Below are 20,118 nucleotides of genomic sequence, written 5' to 3'. Positions count from 1 at the left end.
CCCCCCCCCCCCCCCCCCCCCCCCCCCCCCCGGTCAAGGACTGATGACCATTGTAGTCTGGGGCCAGAGTCAGAAGGAGTGACTTGGGGACAGGAAATGGGACCTACCTCACCCAGGAACCAGGTGGTGAGGAAGCCAAAAAGGACAGCATCGTTGGCCTCCCGGTCGTACCAGGGCACCCCAATGTTGCAGGTGTCCCAGAGCTCCCCCTTCCAGCGCTCCAGGGCCCAGGCTGAGGCCCCCACATCCAGGAGCACCACCAGGGGGCTCCCCTCGATCAGCCAGCGACCAAAGTACACCTGGGGGTGGGGTGGGGGGTGGGGTAGGGGTCAAGGGAAGGCTCAGGGCTGCGGCCAGAGGTCACTGGGCTCAGCACCTGCGGCTCTCCCATCCGCAGCTCCTCCACCCTGTCTCTGTATCTGCTGCTGATTTCTAACCCGTTGCCTCATTTCTCTATGTGCTTAGTTACTCCCACCATGATTTTCCATCTGTTACACTTACCCTGTTCCTTGCTTAGTTTCTATAACCACTACCCTGCTCCTATCCACTGCCATCTTTCTCTACCTACAACCGTGCATTTTACACCTCCTTCCTCTGTGCCTCCACTGCCTTGTTTTTCCACTTTTATTATGTCTCCAACCTGCTGCCTTGTTTCCATGTTCCCTGCCACTTCTCTCTTGACTCCCCTCACATTGCTCTCTCCCGTGATCTTTTCCTTCGGCTGCAAATTCCTTCCACTGGATGCTTCTTTTCCTGTCCTCCCCGCCATCTTTCTTCCACCCGCTGCCTGGCGTCTGAGCCTGTCACCCTAAGCTTGTCACCTGCTGCCTCCTTACTCTGCCCTGAGGCCTGTTTCATACTCTGCCAGCCGCCCTTTCTAACATCAGGTGCCCTCTTTCCTCCCCCAGGGGCTGCATTTTTCTACCCACTGCCTTGTTTCCAAACTATGCCATCAGTTTTGTTCTGCCCCTGCCAGGCTGCTCAGGTCGGCGGCTGCTTTTCCTCCCGAGATGACGGCCTAGGTTCTGGGCCTGCTGCCATGGCCCTGTGCAGGCCAGCAAGCAGTCAGATACCTCCCCAACCTGGCTTTTCCCAGACTGGGGAGCCGGACTCTGATGCCCTGCCCCTCCCCCTGCCAGCTGTTGCCTGCCCTTTCACTGGGATGGGGGGGGGGCTATTCTTAGGCCCCCAGCACGTGGGGAGCAGCTGCCATGGGGGATGGCTAGGCTGTTCTAGGGTTCCTTAGGGACACGGCCCGGCCTGACTGGACTCCAGACCCCACCCCAAGCCAGAGGCTGCGAATGAATGCAGGCACCACTGTACTTCTTCCCTCCCACACTCCAACCTGTCATGAGATTGAGACCGGCTATGTCTTGGGCATCTCTGCAGACGGCGGCCCTCTCCCAGTGCTCATTCTTCAGTCCTCATCCGGGATGCTGGGACGAGATCTCCCCACCTAGCTTTAATTCCTGGCTTTGCCCCTCTGTATTGGCTGCCCCGCCTCTACCCCCCTGGGTCTGCTCACCTAGCTCTCTTTTCTCTTTGCTAGTATTCCATCTTCTTCTCCCTTCCAAGTCCTTCTCCCTGAAATGTCCACGGGCTGTTTTTCTTCTTCTCTCTCCTTATTGCTCTAGCCCCTGGCGCTATCACCACCTTTTGGGACGCTCAATCTCTCTCCCTTGGTCCACCTCTCCACCTCATAGCAAGCTCAACTGTTTATAGTAATAAAGACGATGACAACGATCGCCTTGATCACAGTATCTCATAACACAAAAGCCAGGAACTGGCCGGAAGACTTTATTAACTACTGTATCCTCCCCAAAACTGTACAAGGTAGGTGCTATTACCATGTTTATTAGCCAAGGTCACGGAGGCAGAGGGTAGAGAACGTGACTTTGAACTTCAGGCTCCCCTACTCTGGCCCTCCTGCCTCACCCCATGCCCACCTGCCCTGGGTTCTGCCTGGCCAGCTGTCTTTCTACCTGGCTCTTTTTCTCTCTGTGGGTCTGATGATCTTGGCCTCTAGGAACTGTCTCTCAGTCTATCTTGTACCTGCTGTCTGTCTGTCCGTTCACCAATGTCTTATAGCTTGGAGCTCACCGACCCATTTCACAGCATCCTGCATCTGTCTGAGTGTCTGTTAACCTTCCCTCCTTTATGTCTGCCTGAGAAAGTACTGGGTCATCCTTGTTTCTGTCCATGCCTCTCTCTCCCCCCATCAGGGGCGATCCTCCCTCCCCAGCCATCCCTTCACCATCCACGGTGACTGCCCTAACTCTGGGTGCCCACCTCCCTACCCTTAGCCAGGCCATGTCCTACCTTGCAGCCCTTGCTGTTCATGGAGTCCAGTGTCCTCTTCAGGGCCAGGGTTGGGGGGTCAAGCAGCTCCACCTGGGTCCTCACGCCCTGCTCCGTGTAAGGTCCCACCAGGTAGTAGTTGTCACCCCACTCGTCCCCCGTCACCTTCGCCTTCGTCTGCAGCACCGTGTAGATGCCACCCACTGTGGGCCCAAGTGTGTGAAGACCCAGCCGAGGTCCACAAGTCTGGGACCTGGGGTGGGGGGCATGGGACGTGCTGGGGCCCTGGACTTCCTTAGAGGCTTAGAGGGAGGAAGGGACTAGAAGCCCATATTTCTGAGTCAGAGAGAATGCGATAGGAGTTCGAGGGCAGTACTCCCGGGCTGAAGGGAGAACAGGGCTCAGGCTATACTTCTGAGTCAGACAGGAAAGGGCTAGGGACCCGGGCTCCTGGGTCCTGAGGTAATTAGGTGCTGGGGTCCCAAGGATGACAGGAGCTGACAAGGATTAGCAAGACCCAGGTTCCCAAGTTCCCAGCTTACAGGAACTGGATTTAAATTCTCAAGTCAGGCTCTAGGTCACAGCAGGGGAGACTCTCTCTTCATGACCCTCTTCAGATTCCCACAGTTGCCTAAAAGAAGGCTGAATTGTCATTCCGTGCCCCCCAGGGGCTCTGCTGACCTGTCCCCCAGTCTTCTCTCCCCAACTGAGGGCACACATGCAGGGCCCTGCGCATCCCATGACCACTCCAGACCCAAGAGTCTGGGCTCTTGGGCTCCTTAACTGCGGGAGCCTGGGCCCTGGTGATACATGGCTCCCAGTTTGAGGGCTGCCTGCCATGGTGTAAGACCAGGTCCCATTCTCTCCCAAGACGGGACAAAGCCAAACCCTAGCTCCCTCCAGCCCAGCTGGTTTTCCAAACTCAGAACTTCAGGCCCCGCAGAAATGTAGGCCCCCAGCCACTCCCATCCTTGGGCCCAGCCCCTGACCAACTAAGGACTTCCCAGCCTTCCCTCATTCCAGTACGCATGTGTCTGAGGCCCCAGGCTCCTCTACTCACACCCTACACCTCACACCCTCCCCTCCCTTCAGAGCCTAGGCATTCAGACCCCAACTCTCTCCCACCCTAAAACCTAAGAATTAGAGTCTGTAGCCCCTCTCATCTTTACTCTCAAGTGCCACCAGGCCTCCTGCATCCTATCTGCCAGTTGGCTCTCTCTCAAATCCAGAGTTATACCCCCAGACTCCTCTCCCCTGGGACGCGGGTCTGAAACCCAGCCACTTCCCCGGTTTGCACTAGGAAGCGCCAACCAGCACCCCCCCCCCCCCCCCCCCCACCGCGCCCATCTCCTTCCCTGTTCAGGACCCAGATCTCTGGTCCCTCAGAAATTTCCCTCCAGGATCTAGGAATCTTTCATTTTAGCCCCCTCTTCCCTAGGACCCTTTCGTTTTAACAGTGAGGCGGCACATCCCTACCCCGCCAGGGTCCAGAAGACATATCCCGGCCTCTCCCCAAGGGCACAGGACCCACCCAAGAGTCATGCCATGTAGTCTTGTTCCCCTATTACTCAAGAGTTTCAGCCCCCATCCCCGACTGCCCTCCTCGTCCGCGACCCACCGCCTGGCGTGCTCACCCTTGTTGGCCACCTCCCAGGCCACCTCGAAGAGCACTGTGTTCTCCAGGTCGAATTCATCTTCCCAATCTTCCAGTCCTGGCAGGGAGGACATGGACAAAGTGCGACTTAGAGGCATGGCTGACGCGTGAAGGGGGCTCCAGGGGCCACAGGTGGGGGCTCCAGAGGTGTCTGGGGAATGCAAAGGGCAGGGCGCGGGGCCAGGTAGCTGCTGCCCAACGGGAAGATTGCAACGCCCTCGGCTTCCTATTGCACGACCGCACCCCCGCCCGGGAGCTCACTGCCCTAGGCAGGAGGCGGCCGCAGCGTCACTGAGGCTGATGGGGCCCCTGCAGTGAAATCTTGCGGCCGCGAGGAGGCGGGGCCCGCCCCCGGGCCAGAGCCATTGGCCCGTGTCTAGGGGAGGGGGCTTCCGCTTCTCCTCATTGGTGAACAAGGCAGGGTTTGCTCTGCCCCGCCACCTTAGCGGCCAATGAGAGCCTTGGGGGGGCGTGGCTGCCCGCCACGCTTGCCGACTGGCCCTCAACTCTGTCAATCCTAATCTTGAGGCCCCAGAGTTAGCAGGGAGGAAAGAGGGTGGAAGAGGTAGCAAAAGGAGCGTGGGGGACGTGTGGTGGCCCAAAGAAGTCTTAAGAATTTTGCAGTCAGCCTCAGCAAAGAGGCCTGGGTAAAGGGAGGGGCCAGGAGGCGTTGGGAACCGACCCAGGAGTTCCGGGAAACCCTTTACCATCTCAGTCTGCAGAGGAGCGGGGCCTAAAAAGTGACGCCACACCCCCACAAGGAGAGTTTGCATATTTATGAGGAAACGTCGAGATCTTTGGAGGACCTAGCCATCTAGAAGGACCAGAACGCCTCGTTTCTAGCGCGTTTCCGTTTCCGCTAGGATATTGGCGGTTGGTGAGCATCATGGCAACCGTGGTAAGTGCCGGCGTGGGGATTGCTGAGGAGCGAACCCTCACTCCTGAGTCTGAGCGGGAACGGTGCTGGGGACCCGGGCCCCTGGGTCTGAGGGAGAAGGCCTAAGGTCCAGGGTTCCCAGTTATGAGGGAGGAGAAGGTCTGGGGGCCAGGACTCCCGGGTCTGGAAGAGGAGAGGGCATGGGAGTCAGCACACCCTTGTGTGAGGAAGAAGGTGGCTGGAGGTCTGGACTCCTGGGTCTGAGGGAGGAGGGGGCTGGGGGCCTGGGCTCCTGCATCTGAGGGAGGAGGAGTCTGGGGCCTGCACCCCTGGGTCTGAGGGAGGTGGAGGAGCTGTGGGCAGGACTTCTGAGTCTGAGGGAGAAGGCTGCTGGGGCCTGGGCTCCTGTGTCTGAGGGAGGAGGAGGCCGGGGCCAGGACTCCCAGGTCTGGGGAAGGAGAGGGCCTGGGAGCCAGCACTCTCTTGTCTGAGGAAGAAGGTGACTGCGGGTCTGGACTCCTGGGTCTGAGGGAGGAGGAGGAGCTGTGGGCAGGACTTCTGAGTCTGAGGGAGAAGGCTGCTGGGGCCTGGGCTCCTGTGTCTGAGGTAGGAGGAGTCTGGGGGCCAGGACTCCTGGTCTGAGGAGGAGTAAGGGGGTGGTATCCTGGAATCCTGGATTCAAGTGTTATTCAAGGTCTCAGTGGTCCGATCTGACCCTATCATGTTATGGGAACTCCCAACTTCTAGTCCTCTGGGTGCAATCAGCAGATAGTTCTGCAAACTTTGCCCTAAAGTTTGATGAGGGTTGTAGTATCTTGGGCTTCAAGCCATTCGGGAGCCTTGGGTTGTTGATGGTATGAATGCCACCTGAGTACAGGAGGAGGCTCAGGTGGGGACTTGTCCTGTGTGCTTAAGAGTGAGGAGTTGCGGGGCGCCTGGGTGGCTCAGTGGGTTAGGCCTCTGTCTTCGCCTCAGGTCATGATCCCAGAGTCCTGGGATCGAGCCCCGCATCGGGCTCTCTGCTCAGCAGGGAGCCTGCTTCCTTCTCTCTCTGACTGCTTCTCTGCCTACTTGTGATCTCTCCCTCTCTGTCAAATAAATAAATAAAATCTTTAAAAAAAAAAAAAAAAAGAGTGAGGAGTTGCTTAACCTTGAGCCACAAGAGTGTTGAGGACCTGGGGGGTATCCGTGGGGAAGGGGACACAGCTGGGGGTGCAGAGGCTGGGGATCTTGTCATGGAATTGTTTGGGCCATTTTCATATTTTGGCACCTCATACTTGGGGCTTATGCTCAGTAGGTTATCACTTGATTTTTTTTTTTTTAATTTTTATTTATTTGACAGAGAGAGGGAGAGATGGAACACAAGCAGGGGGAGTGGGAGAGGGAGAAGCAGGCTTCCTGCAAAGCAGGGAGCCCGATGCAGGCTCGACCCCAGGACCCCAAGATCATGACCCGAGCCAAAGGCAGAGGCCTAACGACTGAGCCACCCAGGCGCCCCTCACTTGAATTTTTTAAAAGATTTTATTTATTCATTTGCGAGAGAGCCAAAAAGGACACAGTCAGGGGGCGAGGGAAAAGGAGAAGCAGACTCCCGGCTGAGCTGGAATCCTGAGGCAGGGCTTGATCCCAGGACCTGGAGATCATGACCTGAGCCGAAGGCAGGTGCTTAACTATCTGAGTCACCCAGGTGCCCCTCCAGGGGCTCTTGAATTGTCCCAGGGGGCACTTACTCATCTCTCTCCCCTATAGAGAAGGAATGGTGACTGGGGGCTCTTTGCAGAGAGCTGGAGACACCAGAGGACCCAATACCTGCTTGTCAAGTCAGCTCAGACTTTAGTACATCATTCATCCAAACCCTAAGGGTTGAACCCCAAGTGAACAAGCAAGATGTGGGCTGTGCCCTTCATGGGACTCCCATCCGCTGGAGCTGAGAACATTGATTGGACAGTCTCCCCCCTAAATGTGAGATTACACAGGGAGATTGGGCTCCCAAGGGAGACCTCACATTCTGCCCAGACATCCGGAGACCCTGGAACAAGTTAGGCTGGGGCAGCGGTCGGGGAGGGCCTCCTTTCGTTCACTTCATCTAATTCAGTGGGGGAGCTGGGGAGAGCAGGCTGGACCCTGGGACTTGTGCATGCAAAGGCCTGGTGACAGATTTGGGCAGCAAGGTACAAAGGGACTGGGCGATCGACCTAGCTTGCTACTCCATTTGGTGTCTGTCCTTCTGGTTGTGGGAGTGGAGAAAACTTCTTCCTTCACCATAACATTCCAGGACACCACGTACTGTGCCAGGTCCTGGGGACAGAGCTGTGAATGAGACAGACACGGTCCTTATTGTTCTGGGACTTGGTGTACTGGGGTCAACCAACCAGCATTTGTTGGTGACAGACGAGAAGGGTGGGAGTGACAGATGTTGGGGCTGTTGGCCTGCCCTACGTAGGGAAGAGGAATGAAAAGGACTGCCTCCTGGAAGCGGGCGGGAGGGACGGAGGAGGTAGTGAAAACTGGGATCATCTGACTCTTCAGACGTGTCTTCCTCTGCTCCCAGACGGCCACAACCAAGGTCCCAGAGATCCGAGATGTGACGAGGATTGAGCGTATCGGTGAGTGAGCATAGCCACCCCTGCATGCCCCCTGAGACAGAGCCAGACTGCCCAGGGACCCTGAGAGGGAAGTGGGCTGAGTGCCAGAGTGGACTCAGATGGCACAGGGGGACCGTGCTGGGAACCACTTCCGTTGCAAGAGGCTGATTGCTCTCGGCCTCAGTGTCCTTCTCCTCAGAGTGGAGCAGAGGGGGACGCCTGGGTGGCTCAGTTGGTTAAGCAGCTGCCTTCGGCTCAGGTCATGATCCCAGCGTCCTGGGATCGAGTCCCACATCGGGCTCCTTGCTCAGCGGGGAGCCTGCTTCTCCCTCTGCCTCTGCCTGCCATTCTGTCTGCCTGTGCTCGCTCTCTCCCACTCTCTCTCTGATAAATAAATAAAATCTTTAAAAAAAAAAAAAAGAATGGAGCAGAGGTAGTTCCCCTCTTCAACGGATAGAAGATTCCATAAGGTCAGGCACATAGAGCCCTTAACGTGCAGGGGCCAACATGGTTTCAGCTCTTAGAGGGCCAGGTGCTGTTGGAGCAGAAGACCCGGTACCTTCTCCACAGGGTGCTTACAATCTGGGGCTGGGGTCAGCAAATCTTTTCTTAAAGAGCCAGATATAACTCTCTTCTCTTTGGCAAATATTTCAGTTCTCCTGCTGCAGTGCAAAAGCAGCCACAGGCCCTATGTAAGGGAACGGTCGTGGTGCTGTGCCAATAAAATTTTATTTACAAAAACAAGAAGCCTGGCCCACAGGCTCTAGTTTGTGCAGCCTTGGTCCAGTGTGAAACATTGAAATCCCACATCTGTGTCTCTCACTGGGCTGTGTGGTCTTGGCCAAGGGGCCTAACCTCTCTGGGCTCCTTCCTTAACTTCATGGTGGTGAGGGCCTGAGGAGGTTGTTGAACCCCAGAAGCACTCTGGGGTGGTAATAGCTGCGACTCTGTTTCTCAGGGTTATATGGAATGAGATAAGAATCTGTAGGGCCACTTAGGCTATAAATGTAAAGTAATTGTGATCGTCAGCTGTTCCAGTTAGAGTCTGATCTGATGGTGCGGTAAGCCAGGTCTTGGTCATTCTGGCCCACTGTGCTGTAGCTTAAGGGCAGTTCTAGTTTATTAAGCCTTTACCCTGACCAGCCCTCCTCCCCGTGAGGTAGAGACTCAGACCTCCCTATCGGACCAAGGAGGAAACTAGGGCTCAGAGACAAACCCCTTTTCTCAGGCCACACATTATCCAGAGCTGACTGGTGACTGTGTCTTTTGGTTCTTTCCCCTCATGCAGGTGCCCACTCGCACATCCGGGGGCTGGGGCTGGACGATGCCTTGGAGCCACGGCAGGTAGAGCTGAGGGCGGTGAGGTGGGGAGGCTGATCCCTGGAGGTCCCAGGCACAGGGGGTCTCCCTGTTAGGGTCTCCCAGACCTCTGGCCACCTATCTATAAAATGTAGCCATGTGTAGAGTTTTATTAATTTTTAAAAATTGGGGTGGAAAAGGTTTTTTCAGCTTTTTTCCCTAAGTCCTAGCCAACAGCATGCCCTTTTGTCTCCCTGGCCGGGAGGTAGTGGAAATGGGGTGGCAGCCCAGTGGGTAGTCACCTGGTGTGCTCTTGCCTTCCACCCCATAGGCTTCCCAGGGCATGGTGGGGCAACTGGCAGCCCGGCGGGCGGCTGGCGTTGTGCTGGAGATGATCCGGGAAGGGAAGATCGCCGGGCGGGCAGTGCTCATCGCTGGCCAGCCAGGCACTGGGAAGACAGCCATTGCCATGGGTAAGAATGCTCTTGGGGCAGGAGCTCTTCGGCTCTCTGCCAGATAACCCTTACTGTATAAATCCGGCTTGGCTTCAGCCACATTTAACAGGCCGCCCAAAATGGCAGGAACATAAACACTCTGGCTCATTCTCTCACGTAGAAGAATCTGCCTTCCCACCTCAACATCCTCTGTACTTGCTTCCATGTCAGGGTCACCTCCTGTTCCAAGAGGGTTGCCTAAGCTCCAGCCTTCCCATCCATACTTCCACATAGGAGGAAGAAGAAAGAGATCTTGCAGTGATTATGTACCTCCCTCCCTTTAAAGGTAGCTCCCTTTAAGCAGCTGTCTTGTGACTCCCACACGGTTTTACTTAACATCTCTTTGACCAGAACTTAAGCATATCATCACATTTACTGCGACATCATGAGACATGAGCACATCTCTTGTTTTAATGTGGACCATTGCTTCCTTAGTAAAGTGGGGGTCCTGGGCCAGACACTGGGGACACTATCTTCCACTTAAATGAGGAAGGGCAAAGCCTTGACTTTAGGGAGTTTCTGGTCTTGGGGACACAGTTCCTTCCAGGCTGATGGATGCTGTAACAGACAGAGGCAAATCCTGACCCTAATGAGGGAGCAGGGAAGGATGCGGTGGCAGTTACCAGGAGAGCCTTCCCAGAGAAGTCAGGCCCTGAGCCAAGACTTGCAGAGTATCTGAACAGTAAAGAACAGGGTAGCCAGGCACAGAGTGTGGCATATCTCTGAAAAGTGGACCAGGAAGAGTCCCCACCTCCCACTGGTGAGAAGGGTTCAGGAAGTCACTTTGGGACTCAGCGTGGTGCTTGGAGTGACTGCAAGATCAGCCCCACTGGCCACCAGCCAACCCCAGGCCAGAGAGAAGATCTGTTCCCTGGCTTGTCCCCGGTCATGTGACGGGTTCATGGTTGGACACCAGTGCCCACCTGTCGCCCCCAGGTCGCTTCTCTGCAGGGTGCCTCCCCTACTAGTGGTCCCTGTTCTACAGAGAGGCAAACAGGCTCGAAGCAGACAAGACTTCTCAGGATCACGTGTTGCTAAGCGGTCGGGCCAGGATTCAACCTAGGCAGTCTGGCTCCAGAGCCATTACCCTTAACTGTTTCAGCCCTCTTTTGGCCTCTACTCCTGTGCATTGCCCGTGAGCCCAGAGGCTAAACAGCTCCTAGAGGTTGAGAGATGGGCTTAGCAAGAAGATCAGGTCATGAAGTTGGCCCTCTAGTTAGCATCGGGTTCAAACCATGCCTCCGTGTGCAGCCTGCCGTCCCTGGCTTTCTCCATGTCTCCCTGTCTGCCCCCGGCGCTGAGCCCGTCTCAACTATGCTCCTTCCTGAGCAGGGAGAGAGCTGGTTTGACACAGTGTAGGTGGTGCCTGCTGTTAGGCTGCTCCCCCCTACCCAGACCACCTCTTCCTTAGGCATGGCACAGGCCCTGGGCCCTGACACCCCGTTCACAGCCATTGCGGGCAGCGAGATCTTCTCCCTGGAAATGAGCAAGACAGAGGCGCTGACGCAGGCCTTCCGGCGATCTATTGGTGTTCGCATCAAGTAAGCACAGGACCCAGGGCTGGGGATGGAGCCAGCTCACAGAGCCTCGGAATGACCCTGTCCTGTTCGACTTGTTCTGTGCCCAAGGACTCGTGGGAGTTAGCCATTCCCAAGGGCCCAGGCATTGGGCTCTCTGCTCATACCTATTCTCTGCCTAGGGAAGAGACCGAGATCATTGAAGGGGAGGTGGTGGAGATCCAGATTGACCGGCCAGCGACAGGGACGGTGAGTCTGCTATCAGCCTAGGCCACCTCCAGGGCTGGAGGGTGGAGCGACGGAATCTGTGGAATGTTTGATCTGCAGGTTGGAGCCCTCTCCGGGTGCCTACGGTTGGGGGTCAGTTTATCCCCTGGTGAGCAGCACCGTGAGCAGTTAATACCAAATAGTGTCATGACAGAGAAAGTCTGGAAGTTTCTCATAGTTAATTTTTTTTTTTAAGTTTTATTTATTTAAGTAATCTCTACCCCCCAACATGGGACTCAAACTCAAGAGTTGCATGCTCTTTTGACTGAACCAGCTGGGGGGCCTTCTCATAGTTAATCTTTGTGTGTGTGTGTGTGTGCGCGCAAAATGGTGGTTTTCTCAAAGGACGGGGACAGGACCTGTGGGCAGGAGCTGCTGCACTCTCTCATGACTGATTCATTCATTCATTCTTTCTTTCTTTCTTTCTTTGACAGGCAGAGATTACAAGTAGGCTGAGAGGCAGGCAGAGAGAGAGAAAAGGAAGAAGCAGGCTCCCTGCTGAGCAGAGAGCCTGATGCGGGGCTCAATCCCAGGACCCTGGGATCATGACCTGAGCTGAAGGCAGAGGCTTTAACCCACTGAGCCATCCAGGCGCCCCTCTCATGACTGATTCTTAATGGTCAGGCTTAAGAACATTTTCTTTGAGATTTTATGCAGCTTAGCACTTAAAAGCATTTCCTATCCAGGTTGTTGTGATTCCCTCCCTTTTTTTTTTTTTTTTTTTTTATATATAAAGTTGAGAATGATAACGTTCTTGTTGTAAAATGAAACACTTAAGGAAGCACATAAAGTAATCATGTGGTTAGTAAGTTATTATAAAGCAAATCCCCTTAGGACCACCAGCAAGATAAAAAACTAGAACTTCAGGGCGCCTGGGTGGCTCAGTGGTTTAAGCCTCTGCCTTTGCCTTGGGTCATGATCTCGGGGTCTTGGGATCAAGCCCTGCATCAGGCTCTCTGCTCAGTGGGGAGCCTGCTTCCCCCTCTCTACCTGCCTCTCTGTCTACTTGTGATCTCTCTCTCTATCAAATAAATAAATAACATCTTTAAAGAAAAAAAACCTAGAACTTTGCTGGCTCCCGACCCCTGGGAGCCATGGATCCACTTCTGGTCTCTGTGGATTTGCCAGTTTGGGGCCATTCTTACACACAGAGTCCTGTGGCAGGTGACTTGCCATGGCTGGCTTCTCTTCCTCTGTCTGTAATTCTCTCGTACATGTTCAGTTGTAGTTGCTGGTAACATGCCAAATGATGGAAAGTTTAGGGGCGCCTGGGTGGCTCAGTGGGTTAAAGCCTCTGCCTTCGGCTCAGGTCATGTTCCCGGGGTCCTGGGATTGAGCCCCGCATCGGGCTCTCTGCTCAGCGGGGAGCCTGCTTCCTCCTCTCTCTCTACCTGCCTCTCTGCCTACTTGTGATCTCTGTCAAATAAATAAATAAAATCTTTTAAAAAAAGAAAAATGATGGAAAGTTTAGACATGCTGCAGGCCTCTTGACCTCGCACCGAGTCACCTTCCGTTCCTGTGTCTTGTCCCGTGGACACTGTACTCTTCTTTCATTTGCTCGTCGTTCTCAGTGGAAATAGGTTTCAGAAGCACAATTCCATTGACTTGCAATTTCTTTTTTTTTTCTTTTTTTAAAGATTTTGTTTATTTGACAGAGAGAGAGAAAGCAAGAGAGGGAACATAAGCAAGGGTAGTGGGAGAGGGAGAAGCAGGCTCCCTGCTGAGCAGGGAGCCCAATGTAGGACTGGATCCCAGGACCCTGGAATCATGACCTGAGCTGAAGGCAGATACCTAATGACTGAGACACCCAGGCACCCTGCAATTTCTTTTTTTAAAAAGATTTTATTCCTTTATTTGAGAGAGAGAATGAGCAAGGGGAGCGACAGAGGGAGAGGGAGAAGCAGACACTCCGTAGAGAAGGGAGCCCGACACCGGGCTTGATCCCAGGACCCTAGGATCATGACCTGAGTGGGAGGTAGATACCCAACTAACTGAGCCCCTCAGGTGCCCCTCAACTTGCATTTTTAACCCCTGTCTCTAACTCCTTAGTTAGTCTTATCCATTGGCAATTACCTTTTAAATTTTAAAGATTTTATTTATTTATTTGACAGAGTTCACAAGTAGGCAGAGAGGCAGGCAGAGAGAGGGGGAAGCAGGCTCCCTGCTGAGCAGAGAGCCCGATATGGGGCTCCATCCCAGGACCCTGAGATCATGACCTGAGCTGAAGGCAGAGGCTCAACCCACTGAGCCATCCAGGTGCCCCTACCTTTTGAATTTTTAAAATGTGGTAGGAGAATATTTAAACATAGAGAAAGCCATCCCCAAGATAGTTCTTCTGATTAGTTATTAATTTTTTTAATCTTTTATTTTTTTTAAAGATTTTATTTATTGCTTATTTGACAGAGGGAGACACCGTGAGAGAAAAAGCACAAGCAGGGGGAGTGGGAGAAAGAGAAGCAGGCTTCCTGCCGAACAGGGAGGCTGATGCAAGGCTCAATCCCAGAATCTGGGGTCATCACCTGAGCCAAAGGCAAACAATTAACCAGCTGAGCCACCCATGCACCCCTTGTTTTTATTTATTTTTTTAATTTTAAAGTAAACTCTACCCTCAATGTGGGGCTGGAACTCAACAGCCCTCAGATCAGGAGTCTCATGCTCCCCCGACTGAGTCAGTCAGGTGTCCACCCCCAACAAAATGTTTTTATTTTATTTTTATTTATCTTTTGATTAGTAAGGATTTACGCCCAACCTGGAGCCCAGTGTGGTACTTGAACTCACAACCCTGAAATTAAGACCTGAGCTGAGATCAAAAGTCAGACACGTAACTGACTGAGCCACCCAGGTGCCCCACAAGTTAGTTCTTTAAGTTAGATTTTTGTCACAGAAGACATTCATGGATGCACCCTCCCTTTAAAAATGTAAAACTGGAGGCGCCTGGCTGACTCAGGCAGTAGAGTGTGTGACTTGCTTTCTAAGGTCATGAGTTCGAGCTTCATGGTGGGTATAGAGATGCTTAAATAAATATTTTGGGGCTCCTGGGTGGCTCAGTGTGTTAAGCCTCTGCCTTCGGCTCAAGTCGTGATCTCAGGGTCCTGGGATCGAGCCCCACATTGAGTCCCACGTCGGGCTCTCTGCTCAGCAGGGAGCCTGCTTCCCCCTCTCTCTCTGCCTGCCTCTCTGCCTACTTGTGATCTTTGTCTGTCAAATAAATAAATAAAATCTTAAAAAAAAAAATGTAAAGCCAAAACCATCTTTCTCTCCCTTCCAAATCTTGGCTCTTTCTTTCCGCCACCTGTCCCTACAGAAAGGACCGCTCCCTAGAAACAAGACCGACAGCTATGCACTGATTGTGCTTACCTTATGGGAGGGAGAGTGGCATTTTTGTTTTCTTAGCTGTGTTTAGCTTAGCTCTGGGTCATCTGGGTTTGTGAACGGTAAAAAAGTTACCTGGATAGAAAATGAAGAATGTGGGATTGTGATCCCCGCCCCTCCCATGTCATGGACTGCTAGTCCGTGTTGCTGTTCTTAAAAACTTAACCTTTGGGGCACCTGGGTGGCTCAGTGGGTTAAAGCTCTGCCTTCAGCTCTGGTTCATGATCCCAGGGTCCTGGGATTGAGCCCCACATCGGGCTTTCTGCTCCACGGCGAGCCTGCTTCCCTTCCTCTCTCTGCCTGCCTCTCTGCCTACTTGCGATCTCTGTTAAATAAATAATAAATTCAAACAAACAAACAAACAAAACTTAACCTTTTAGGCAAGTTGTTTGCTTGCTGTGGTTTTAGTAATCGGTTAGTTAAGAAGTTGACAAACAATAAGCCGTATATGTTGAAGGTTGACATATGTGTGTACCCATGAGGCCGTCACCATGGTCGTGACAGTGAATATGTCCATGAGCCCCTAAGGCATCCCTGTGTCATGCCCATTTCAAAGCCATGTTGGGGAGATAGCAGGCCCGCTCTGAACTGCTTGCCTGGCATGTCACCCCTCTCAGGGCTCTAAGGTAGGCAAGCTGACCCTCAAGACCACAGAGATGGAGACCATCTACGACCTGGGCACCAAGATGATTGAGTCCCTGACCAAAGACAAGGTCCAGGCCGGGTGAGTGGCAGGGGGCCACACTGGGTGGCCAGGGTGGGGGATCTTGGGCCCTTTTTTGTCCTCACTCCCGCCCTCCTTCCCCCACTCCCCCACAGGGATGTGATCACCATTGACAAGGCCACGGGAAAGATCTCCAAGCTGGGCCGCTCCTTCACACGCGCTCGTGACTATGACGCTATGGGCTCCCAGGTGGGCCAGGGCTCTGGTGGTCCCCTTGCTCCAGACACCAGGATGTTTGTGTCTCCACCAACACCTGCATGGCCCAGAGGGTCTGGGTCCTCCAGTCACCCCAGCCCTGTGGCCCTGGCACTCTTGGTTTTTCTCTGTAACCTCTAGGGCAGCCAAGACCTTTTATCTTGGCTCTTGCTGGTGGTTTCCAAGGTCCTCTGGGAATTCCCCATCCTTCAGTGCTCTTGAATCCCCTAGTGGTGACTACTCTTGGACCTGGGTTTTCCAGATTCTCAGCTCCATTCCGAGGAGTCTGGAGTCCGAACTCCCCCTGCACAGGCCCCTCTGAGCCTCCTTTCATGCTCTTCTCTGCCGATGTCTCTCCCTCCCCTTCCCCGGACCCTATAGACCAAGTTCGTGCAGTGTCCAGACGGGGAGCTCCAGAAACGCAAGGAGGTAGTCCACACCGTGTCCCTGCATGAAATTGACGTCATCAACTCCCGCACCCAGGGCTTCCTGGCTCTCTTCTCAGGTGGGGCGCCTTAGACTGGCCCTGCTCTGTGCAGCCCCCCTTCCCCACCCTCCAGCGTATCCCCCTGGTTTGTCCATCCCACCCTGTTGCCGTCTGTCCCTCTCTTGGGTGGTCCAATGGGAGCTTGCGTGTCCTGCCCTCTCTTCTTCGCAGGTTCTCTGTCTCCGGTCCTCCTCCTCTCTGGGACGTTTAGAACTCCCACCCCTTCTGTCCCTTTGCCACTCCAGTTTTGGTCTGTCTTCCCTCTGTCCCTGGTGTCCCATCCTTCTCTGTCTTCATCCACCCTCCGGCTCTGGGTCCCTGTCTCCTCTCTGACCCTCCGCGCACTACCCCTGCCTCCCTAGGTGACACAGGGGAGATCAAGTCAGAAGTCCGAGAACAGATCAATGCCAAGGTAGCTGAGTGGCGTGAGGAGGGCAAGGCAGAGATCATCCCCGGGGTGAGTATCGGGGCCCGGCCAGGGCAGACGGCTTGCGGTGGTGGGAAATGGGAGGAGAGAGGCTTGGGTGGTGGATTTGACATACCCCCCAATGGCTCCCAGGTGCTGTTTATCGACGAGGTCCACATGCTGGACATTGAAAGCTTCTCCTTTCTTAATCGAGCCCTGGAGAGTGACATGGCGCCAGTCCTCATCATGGCCACCAACCGCGGCATCACCCGGTGAGCCAGCTGCTGGCCCCCTCAAAGGCCTCTGGGAGAAGGGGATGCTCCAGGCAGTGGGTATAGGCCCAGGGTAAGCAGATCACGTTTGCTGAGATTGGAACGAGACCCCACAAGTACCAGGTCCCAGATGGAAAGATGTGCTTCCCTCAGACAAGGGAGGCAGGTACTCTGCTCTGCTTCACAAGGAAGCTGAGGGACCACGTTCTTTCTGTCTTTGTTCCTGTAGCCCTTGAGGCTGCAGTTCTCAAACTGTGCCGAGGCATCCCAGGGTGCTACAGAACACACACACAGAGGGCTGTGGGATGGTTTAAGTCTCTGACGGGTGCATAGAGGTGTGTGTTGGAAACTGCGTAAATCACTATGCTTAGCTCACTTTGCCCTAACCACCTTACAGAACAGAGCTGGATATTACTTTTGGCCTGGGAAACCTTCCTGAGCCATGAATACCCCAGGTTCTGGAAAAGCTTGAGAACCTCTGCCCTAGGGTGTTGCCTGCACCGCTCACTCTGTCGTCCCAGCTGGCCGCCTTCTCTGCCTCATCTGTATTGGCGGACAGGGAGGTGGAAGCCGGGGGTAAATGGCCCCCAGGAAGCTGGGGCCCCGTCATTGCTGCCAGGGACAAATGGGCATATTGTCCCTGGCTTGTGTCCCTGGTGAACTGCTTGGACCCTAAAGCTGGGGAGGAAGGGAGTGCCTGGGTGGCTCAGTGGGTTAAGCCTCTGCCTTCAGCTCAGGTCATGATTTCGGGGTCCTGGGATTGAGCCCCGTGTCGGGCTTTCTGCTCGGCAGGGAGGCTGCTTCCCCCTCTCTCTCTGCCTGCCTCTCTGTGTCTGTCTATTAGATAGATAAGATCTTTAAACAAACAAACAAACAAAAGCTCGGGAGGTGGATATTGTCTCAGCCCCACATTACAGGTGAGGACAGCAAGGCCCCGTGACGGATCCTGAGGTCACAGGGAGAAGGGGTCAGGGCCAGAGTCAATCTCTGAACAGGGATGGGAGGAGACTGGCCAAGAGCAGGGCGCCAACCCAAGTCCCTCATTATCTGCACATTGTGTATTTGGGTGTCTGCATCCTCTCACTAACATTGATTTGTCCCCACCCCCAACACCAGTACCTGTGATACTCCAGTGCCCTGGGGCAGATGTGCGTAGAGAGGCCACACATTTGAGTCGCCCTCTAGGGATGCTCCAAACCAAGCTCCAGCAGGGTGCCACCCTGCCCGCCTTCTGGTTTCGGCTCACCCGCCCCAAAAGCATGTCCTTTTCCTGATTGGCTCAGCGCCGCATTTGCTGCATTTTATGCTTTTTATTGGGGATTTCACGTCTAAAGGGGCCTGTCACTTCCCAGTGTCCCCAACCACAAGGCTGGAGTGGATGCGTCTCGTAGAGAGAATGTGTGTGTGTTAGGTGAGCTCCATTCGGGCCTGATGGAAAGTGTTAGCCGTTAGCCTTGAGTTCAAGGGCAGTGGGGCGATGACATATGTTACAAAAGATGTCTTTAAACAGAAGCACACAGAACCAGGTTATATGTCAGTTGGTTGACAGCAATATTGTGACCAGAGGTTCACAAGAACCTAACCATGTGCGTCCCCAAGAAGCAGCGGTGTGACACTTGCCACTGAGCATTTGCCCCATTTTACAGAATGTAGCTCCCGTGAGAAATGGGAACCCACAGTGTCTCCTGGGCCCTATGCTGGGCCTGGTGCAGCAGGGAGTAGGACTGGCCATCTCTTCCCTGTGGAGCTCTACCTCACGCAGAGGAGTGGGACCTTGACTCAGTAATCCCGGATAAAGATACCTAGCTAAAATCAGCCCATCCCTGAGGAGGGGGGGACGCAGCTGGGGGCCAGCTGCACCGTCGGTGGCGACAGCAGCCAGGAGCTGAAGGTTAAGTGGTATTTGCCCAGTGAGTGGGCTGTAGTGGCGTTGGGGAAGTGGGGGGGGCGGGTATTCCAAGGAGAGGAAACGGAGAGCCGGGTCCTAGGAGCGTAGCCCTGACAGCTCTCCCTTCCCCTCCTCCCCAGGATCCGGGGTACCAGCTACCAGAGCCCCCACGGCATCCCCATCGACCTACTGGACCGACTGCTCATCGTCTCCACCTCTCCCTACAGTGAGAAGGACACGAAGCAGATCCTCCGCATCCGGTATGGGCCAGGCCACCTGCTGTCCCGGGTTGGGGCCAGGCTGTAAGCTTGAACAGCATGGCAGCACCCATCATGCTTGGCAAGTGGGGGCAGGGAGGTTTGAGGGGGAAGGTCCCTGGGCCTGCAGGAGGTAGGGCAGGGCTGGGCTGGGCATCCAAGTAGTGGCCTCCGATCTGAGGGTAGGGAAGGAGCGGAAGGGCAGGGCTTGATTGGGGGGTCGAGGTGGGGATCCCAGGCTGCAGGCCCAGCCATGCCTCTGAGGCTCTTCTTGCTACACGTTCTGTGGTTCTGAGGAGATCAACTCTGCACATCCCCCAGGATGTCCCACAGCGCCCGTGGGGGATGGGCTGGCCAGGGGGCGGGCATTTGCTGCAGTTGGAACCTGGGCCCTGGCTCACCACCCCCACCACCACCTGCCCACAGGTGTGAGGAGGAAGACGTAGAAATGAGTGAGGACGCCTACACGGTGCTGACGCGCATCGGGCTAGAGACCTCGCTGCGCTACGCCATCCAGCTCATCACGGCGGCCAGTCTCGTGTGCCGGAAGCGCAAGGTCAGGCCAACAGTAAGCCCCCAGGGACAGGCCCGAGGGCGTGGGAGGCCCCGCTTGCCTCTCCAAGGGCCTGGTGTGCGTTTTTGGATTTAGTTCTGAACCAGGGTTTTTCAAAGGCCAAACATGGGTCTGTGGAGTTCATACCTGTATCTCCCGGCCTGACACAGAGCAGGTGCTCACGGATGTCTGGGAGCTCCAAGTTAACACCATCAAGTCCATCTTCCAGATGAAGCCACCCAGGAAGGGAGGGTTTGGGCCCACAGCCGGGCAGGATTTGAACCCAGACCCCAGAGTTTTCACCCTGACCTGCCAGGGGCCCCACTGAGGTGTGGCCGTCCCCCGGCAGGGCACGGAAGTGCAAGTAGATGACATCAAACGAGTCTACTCGCTCTTTCTGGACGAGTCGCGTTCCACACAGTACATGAAGGAATACCAGGACGCCTTTCTCTTCAACGAGCTTAGTGAGTGTCCCCTGCTATGCCTGTCCCTGGGGTCACCCGCCAGAGGGCAGGCGGGTATCTGATCTGGAGACCTCAGTCCCCACTCCCAGCCCACACTGACCACCTGGCCTTCCTTCTCCCCACAGAAGGCGAAACCATGGACACCTCCTGAGCTGATCTCACCCTCGCCCTTTCCGCCCCAGCCCACCCTGTTTTCTACTAGAGTTCTGACACTGTTACTTTGTATAAAATGGATCTGAAACTGGACCTATTCCCCCCTCTCTTCTTTTTTTTTTTTTTTTTTTTAAGAGAGAGAGCTAATGGGGCAGGGGGTGGCAGTGGGGCAGAAGGTGAGTGAAAGAGAGATTTAAGATTTTGAGTTTTTTTTATTTATTTGACTGAGACATAGTGAGAGAGGGAACACAAGCAGGGGGAGTGGGAGAGGGAAAAGAAGGCCTCCCACCAAGCAGGGAGCACAATGCAGGGCTAGATCCCGGGACCCTGGGATTATGACCTGGGTTGAAGGCAGA

General features: G+C 54.6%; 2 protein-coding genes across 3 annotated transcripts in view; one reads left to right on the top strand and one right to left on the bottom strand.

Annotated features, from left to right (window-relative positions):
• Positions 1-4,275, bottom strand: part of GYS1 (glycogen synthase 1) — a 15,803-nt gene extending 11,528 nt beyond the window's left edge. Inside the window, exons 1-3 of one of the 2 annotated variants that reach the window (XM_059383794.1) lie at positions 3,933-4,275; positions 2,320-2,501; positions 108-299 (exon numbers count right to left, since the gene is read on the bottom strand). In XM_059383794.1, the coding sequence (XP_059239777.1) occupies positions 108-299; positions 2,320-2,501; positions 3,933-4,050 (492 nt within the window). In that variant the 5' untranslated portion in view covers positions 4,051-4,275. The remainder of the gene's footprint in view (positions 1-107; positions 300-2,319; positions 2,502-3,932) is intronic. The other variant, XM_059383795.1, reaches the window with a different exon arrangement.
• Positions 4,276-4,473: 198 nt separating this feature from the next.
• On the top strand, positions 4,474-19,855 carry RUVBL2 (RuvB like AAA ATPase 2). The gene is made up of 15 exons (XM_059382206.1): positions 4,474-4,850; positions 7,381-7,435; positions 8,703-8,758; positions 9,045-9,186; positions 10,619-10,748; positions 10,907-10,973; positions 14,981-15,087; positions 15,183-15,276; positions 15,664-15,787; positions 16,132-16,226; positions 16,329-16,447; positions 18,476-18,595; positions 19,019-19,148; positions 19,495-19,609; positions 19,735-19,855. Exons 1-15 carry the CDS (start codon positions 4,839-4,841, stop codon positions 19,758-19,760), a joined length of 1,392 nt encoding a protein of 463 aa, XP_059238189.1. The 5' UTR covers positions 4,474-4,838; the 3' UTR covers positions 19,761-19,855.
• Positions 19,856-20,118: the final 263 nt, after the last annotated feature.

The sequence above is a fragment of the Mustela nigripes genome, chromosome 17, assembly GCF_022355385.1.
Source record: "Mustela nigripes isolate SB6536 chromosome 17, MUSNIG.SB6536, whole genome shotgun sequence".
Lineage (NCBI taxonomy): Eukaryota > Metazoa > Chordata > Mammalia > Carnivora > Mustelidae > Mustela > Mustela nigripes.
The sequence above is the reverse complement of the archived record's forward strand: the minus strand, read 5'-3'. Positions and strand labels throughout refer to the sequence as shown.